Genomic DNA, 6,553 nt, shown 5'->3' on the forward strand with positions numbered 1-6,553 from the left:
TCTAATCTGACCCCATCATCAGGAACCGTTCTCCCCTTTCATTTGCTCTATCTCACCATGCTGACCTCTCCCACATCGAGAACTTTCCACCTGCTGCTGCCTCAGTATGGGATGCTTTCCCCCAGGTCTTTACGCCTTCCCAGCTACTGGCTTGCAGTGGCCACCCTCCCCTCTGCCATTCTCTTCTCACATCGCCAGCATCCAGTATAATTGACTTCAAAGAACTTGGGAGTCTCTGCAGTGCTTACTTGTCAGCCTTCACTGGAGTGTGAGCTTCACGAAACCAGGGAGCTTGAGTGTCCAGGGACAGTGAGTGGCACATAGTAGGTGCTCAATAAATATTTGTCGAAAGAATGAGTGAACAAATGAACAACTAAATGAACTGCTCAGGGACCGGGAAGAAAAACTGTTTTGTTTATGCATACAACTAGCAGGGATTGCAGATTGGAACAGAAGGCAGTGTGGGCCCCGGGGAGGGAGGAAAGGCAGGGGAAGGTGGAGTTGCACCTCTAATTCTGTGCTGTGGAGCTACACAGGGTGGAATCAGGGGATGCTAGGTCAGCCTCTAGGTGCTACCCTCATCCTGGGCTTCCCTCCAGGCCTGGCGTACCTTCATCTTCACTTTGAAAGGCTCAATCAAAAAGACCACCATGGGGTTGCCTTCCAGGTGGGGCAGCTGCCCATCATCCGGGACCTCCAGGTCGAACCTCTGCAGCAACCAGGCCATGAAGAGGAAGACCTCCTGGCGGGCCAGGCTCTCACCTAGGCAGGAGCGGGGTCCTGCTCCAAAGGGCAAGTAACTTAATGATGGCGAGATGAGCTGACTCCTCGTGGGGTCCAAGAAGCGTTCTGTGGAATGGGGAGGTGTCAGCCAGGGTCAGCGCAGTAATGGCTGTGGCCTGACTGAGGGGAAGATGCGGCCTTGCCCAGGGAGCCCCAGTCTGAGGAGGTGGATAGCCTGGCATGGGGGATCCCCATCCTGAGGAGAGACACGGCCCAGCTCTCAGGTAGCCCTGAGAAATGCACAAAAGAAATGCAATATTCAGGAAGGGTGGAAAGGAGGCAGTATTAACAAATGAAAATGCCACCAACCAAGGGGAGAGGGGCTGACCTGTTGGGAGCCATATACCTAGAGAGCTTCCTAGAGGACATTTACAGCTGGTAGGAGAAAATGAGAAACTTAGCTGTGAAGAGTTTGGGTAAGTCCAGAGTAGAATGGGGGCTGTCAACAGGTTCATGTAGCTGGAGCCAGGAGTTTTCTAGTAGCAAGCTGGGCAGAGGGAATGGCATGCTGGAATGATGGAGCTCGGAGGCTAGGTTGGCTGTGTGGCCCGGGAGCAAGACAGAAGGGGGACTCACCGGGCATGAACTGGTCGGGCCGGTACCACTCCTTCTCATTGTGATGCAGTGCCCACAAATTGATGATAACATTTGTGCCCTTGTCGACAGCAAACTCGCCAATGCTGTCCCAAAGAGGGAGAAGAAAGAGGAGTCTAAAATATTGTCCTTCCCAAACTGCTCAGCCCCCAGCTTCCACAGTCCCCCAGCCTGGGGGAAAAAGCCCTATACGTCCTTGTGCCCACTCCCTCATCTTTTCCCCAGCTTCTTCCAGATTCGGTATGAATCTAGCCCTTCTTTAGCCCTCTTCCTGACCAGCTCTTACGTGTTGATACTTGTATATGTGGACATTTATGTCTGTCAGCGCATGTGGGTATGCATTTTGAGCTGGTGCATGTGTGTGCATCTGTTGTGGTTACTGGATTGAGTAGGAGTAGAGAGCACCTGGTCTTTAATCCCAGACCACATGTCTCCAGGGCAGCAGGCAGCTTCTGAGGGAGGTTGGTTAGATCTGTGGATTAGTCACGGGTGTTAGCAGGTGGCCAATCAACCCTATATTGATCAGTAGGGTCATGGGTAGGATGATTGATGGCCAGTGGTTGAGTATAGGTTGACTAGCAAGCTGAGGGGTGGGGTGGTGGAGGAGGGACCAAGTGGGCTGGCAAGCAGTATTGTGTTATTAGGAGGGAAGGCATACCTGGAATCCATGATAGCCTTGTGGGGGATGAGCGTAGGGGCCACAGGCCGGATGCGAAGCACCTCTCGGATGGTGGCCTCTAGCAAGATGAGTTGATTCCGGTCACTCATAGTTGGTGTGCGGCTGAAACCTATATTCTGGTCAATCTCCTCCTGGAGCTTCTTATACAACTGAGGGCCAGAGCAGGGTAGATGTGACCGACATGCCTAAGCCCAGGGGAAGCATGGGCTTAGAAGAATCCTATTGTCACATCCAGAAGAGCTGGCTCAGACTCTTCCCAGTGATGGCTTTGCAGCCTGGGCTTTGCTTCCAGAAGATGGGGAGCTCCACCCTAGAGTCAAAGCCAACAACTGCTTGTGTAAGGAGTGGGGCAGCCCAGTCTTCTTGCATGGAAGGGCAGAGGGTATTACTTCTCCCTCCTTCTGGGGCCATAGGTGGATCTGGCTGGGGTGAAGAGTGGCTGGGAAGGCCAGAGTAGGGAGAAGCCCACCTGAGGATGGTGTAACAGGAAGGCCACAGTCCACCTCACCACGGATGTGGTGGTCTCCACACCAGCCCCAAAGATGTCCCCTATGGTGGTAAGGATGTGTTTATCCGAAAGCAGCTTCAAATCCTGGTCTGAGGCAGCACTGTTATTGTCTGAGTTCATCCTGGCTTGGATCAGTACATCTAGCATGTTGGTGATAGAGTCATTGCTGAAGTTCTCCTGGTTGGGTGGAGTTGGGAGACAGTGATAAGGAAGGAGCCCCATCTACAATACCCTGCCATACTTCCGTACCAGACTGGAGATACAAAGGCTCCTTCCACTTGGAAGTGAGGGAGGGGGGTGAGGCCAGGCAGGACCTATGAGGTTGTGGGGTGGGAGGAAGCACTGGGCTCTCTTTAAATTTTGGGAGTGAGTGGGTCCCTTCTAAGATCCTCTGCAATTACTTACTTCCTCACCCCTATTCATTAGTTAAGTCATTTTTATTGAGGACCTACTATGTTCCCTACTCTCTGCTAGGTGCTAGAGATCCTACAGTGTCCAAAATGGACCTCAGCCCTGTTTTCATGACACTTCAACCTATCTCATGTCTCTTCTGCTCCATCTCCTACCTTATGTTTTTCAAGGATTTCACTCAGCAACTCATCTCGGTTTTTAACATAATTCTTCATTTTTTCCAAGGTTTTGTTGGGGAAAATCTGGAAAGTAGAAATAAATGTCAGATCCATCCCTCTTCTATTTTGCTTCTCCAACTACCAGAATCCCTCCTCGAGGCAGATCTTAGCTTTCTGTCTCTGGAGAGTGGGGGAGAAGGGAGAAAGAGAGAAAGAATCTTAAGCAGACTCCATACTGAGTGTGGATGCAGGGCTCGATTCCATGGCCCTGGCGTCATGACCTGAGCCAAAATTAAGAGTTGGACGCTCAACCAACTAAGCCACCCAGGCACTCCTTTTTTTTTTTTTTTTTTTTTTTTTTTCCAGAATGGGATTATTAATGACAACTAGAACAACTCCAAACAAGGGAAAAGGGAGCATCTCCGTTTCTCCCTCCCCATTCAATCAAACATCAGGCACTGATTGAGGGTCTACTAAGTAGACTCCACTGTGTGCCCAGCCCTTCGGAGTAAGAAAGATTTGAATCTGAAGGCTGCGGCAAATTCTTTAACTTTTTAAGACCTCTGTTCTCATCTCTATGGAAACTGACCTTCCAGAGGAATTACATGATTAACCCAAGTGGGGTGCTTAACACCGAGCACATAGCAATTGGTAAATAAATGAGAGCCATTATCATGAGTATTACAATGCATAGTTAAAAGCTAAACCTATTTCTGTAGAGAAGTGGCAAGGTCTTAAAGGGAGTCACAAGAGGTAGAGGTCACTGTAGCTGAGGCGGTCAGGAGAAAATTGGGTCTGGAACTAGGCAGTAAGAAATGCAGACTGCAATCAGGGATTGCTGGGATCTGAAAGTGTGGCCTGGCCTCATCCTCACCTTCAACACGGGGAATATGTCTACCAAATTGTCTCTTCCCAAAGTATTCAAGATGCCTTCATTGTAATTCTGTATGATCTTCAGAGCAGGATCTCCGTTCTTGAAGGAGGAGTTGAAGCAGACCACGCAGATGATGTTGGTCACCGCCAGGAAGAGAGGCAAGTACAAATCTATGGACTGTCCATCCTGCATGGCCAGGTTATCACACAATAAACTGATTTCCCGACAAACTGAGAGGAGAGAAGGGCATGATGGTGGGGAATTAAGCAGCAGCCTTTATCCCTCCCAGGTCCATCTTAGGCAGGGACATAGACCAGAAGGCCACTAGATGGCAGCAGCAGCCAAGAAAGCACTAGATTGAGCCGGCCCTTGCCCCCTTCCCAGCCCCTTCCCCCCCCTCCACCAACCCCCAGCAGTCCCAGGGGCCAGCCGGCACTCACTGATCTTCTCTAGCCTTTGGTCGCCATCCTTGAACAGGGCAAAGGTGGCCAGTGCCAGCTTCCTGTGCATCTGCCAGCTGGCACCATGGTCGGCAAAGGCAATGCCCTTTTGGTTGTCAGACAGGATATCCAGAGTCACCTTTGGAGAGCAGGAAAGGCTGTAGGAATCAGACAAGCCTGATGCTTTTTGAGGTCCCTCTGGGAAGAGGTGGCTTGGACTGCCCAGATCTCTGCCTTTCCCTGGGCCCCCCCTGGGGTGCTGAAGACGCAGCAGCAGCTCATCTACTTTTTCTGCCCTCCCATTGCAAGGGTGTGTGCCCACCATAAGGCCCCAGCTGGAGAATGCAGTCTGGACTTGGGCCAAGCCACCTCTTTCCAGAGGGACCTCAAAAAGCATCAGGCTTCAAAGCCCCTCCTCTTAAATCCTATGACCCCACAAGCCCCATCTGGCTAGCTTCCTCCTTCCTCTTTGCTCAGGAGAGTTGGGAGTGAGGCCGTTGGCCAGCAGACCTGGCTGACTGATCCAAGGAAAAATGAGTAAACCCTTGGCCTGATCAGAGATAAGTGGCTGTGAGGCAAGGGTGGAGGGGGCAGTGGCGGCTGCTTGGGCTGTTCAGGAGGGTACACAGCAGCAGGGTGGAGGATGGGGCACTGGCAGCATTCCCAGGTGGTCAGCTTCTCTCCTCCCCCAGGAGCATTTCAGAAGGTTCAGTAAGATAGATCATCAGCATCCTTGAAATGCTACCAGGTGTCAGCCTTATGTGAGCCAGAACAGCTGGGGACAGCCCCAAAGACACAACAATCCCAGCCCTGCAAAAACTAGGCTACTTCTCCCTCACACCTTCCCATATAAGACAGTAATCATTTAAACCCCATTTTCCACGCGAAGAGTAGCATTCCTAAAGGGCTATTTATTGAGCACTTACTGCTCTGGGCACTGGGCTAAGTGCTTTGCATAAACAATCTCAGTTGATTAGGGAAATCGAGAGTCAGAGAGAACATCATCCAGTTCTAGGTGAGATGCCAGGACTGGGGCTTCCGCCCCAACCCACCTCTTAGAAGTCCAGAAAAGGAGATATTCCTTTGATTCTCCCTGCCTGGTTTAGAGGCTGGGTGGAGTCTGAGGGGTTGATTCTCACCCACAGTCCTGCTAGTCTGTTTTGGGAAGAATTACAGAAGTCGGGAGGGTCATTCCAGGCTTGGTCTTGGCCAAAGAACTGCAGAACCCCAGGGACTGGTGAGAGAGGAGGGTTGGTGGGAACTGCTTACCACATGGGGCCGCCCAGAGAATTCCTTGCCCTTCTTGACAAGCACCTCCTTGGCCAGCTGGTGGTCGCCGACCATCACTGTAGTCTTGGTCCCCAGACGAAAGGAATAGATGGGGCCGTATTTTTTCTGCAGCTTGAAGAAGTTCATGTGCGGATGGCCACTTCTGGGGAGGAATAGCAGGCTGCCCACCAAGGGCAGGGATGGGAGGCTCTTGGGATACTTGGCACCAGGGCACTTTGCCTTGGGCCACAAGAAATAGGCTAGGGTGAACAGCAAGAAAACCAAGAGCTCCCACATGGTGGCCGGGTGCCTGCGAGCAAGACAGGCAGCTATGGAGTCGAAGAGCCGCAGCAAACTCTTGGGTGCGAGGAGGCCCTTTTAAGGGCTGCCCTGTTCTTCACCTTGGCTTTGTGTTATCTCTTGCCTTGTGGAAATTTATCCTGGAGCACAGCCAGGCCGGAGCCCTCTCCCAGAAAAGACAGAGGAAGGAGGAGTGGAGGCCTCCTCAAGGGCTGGCTCAACTCCAGGGCAAACCCTTAGGGGAGGAGCTAGGGAAGGGGGAAGACTATTGGGCCTCCCCCCCCCCGGAGCTCCCCATTCATCAATGTCCATAGAGTGCACCAGAACCAAATGGTATCTGGGTCAGGAATCAAGGTGTGGGACTTTCCATGTTGTAAGATCAAAATCAGTGGACAGATGTCAGGAGGCTCACAACCTGCAGGGACTGTCAAAGATATTTTATTCAGTCTTAGTTAACAGCCAAAGAATGTGATGCCTTCGAAGGTCAGGTTTGTAGAACGTCACACACGAAAATGACGGCAAGAACCCAGATGTCCT

General features: G+C 51.6%; 1 protein-coding gene across 1 annotated transcript; it reads right to left on the reverse strand.

Moving 5' to 3' along the window:
* Positions 1 to 391: 391 nt before the first annotated feature.
* LOC123577016 (steroid 17-alpha-hydroxylase/17,20 lyase) lies at positions 392 to 6,080 on the reverse strand. The gene is made up of 8 exons (XM_045438745.1): positions 5,717 to 6,080; positions 4,448 to 4,586; positions 4,008 to 4,237; positions 3,131 to 3,217; positions 2,526 to 2,741; positions 2,036 to 2,205; positions 1,360 to 1,463; positions 392 to 849 (listed from the first exon to the last, which is right to left on the reverse strand). Exons 1-8 carry the CDS (start codon positions 6,011 to 6,013, stop codon positions 566 to 568), a joined length of 1,527 nt encoding a protein of 508 aa, XP_045294701.1. The 5' UTR covers positions 6,014 to 6,080; the 3' UTR covers positions 392 to 565.
* Positions 6,081 to 6,553: the final 473 nt, after the last annotated feature.

This window comes from Leopardus geoffroyi, chromosome D2, assembly GCF_018350155.1.
Source record: "Leopardus geoffroyi isolate Oge1 chromosome D2, O.geoffroyi_Oge1_pat1.0, whole genome shotgun sequence".
Lineage (NCBI taxonomy): Eukaryota > Metazoa > Chordata > Mammalia > Carnivora > Felidae > Leopardus > Leopardus geoffroyi.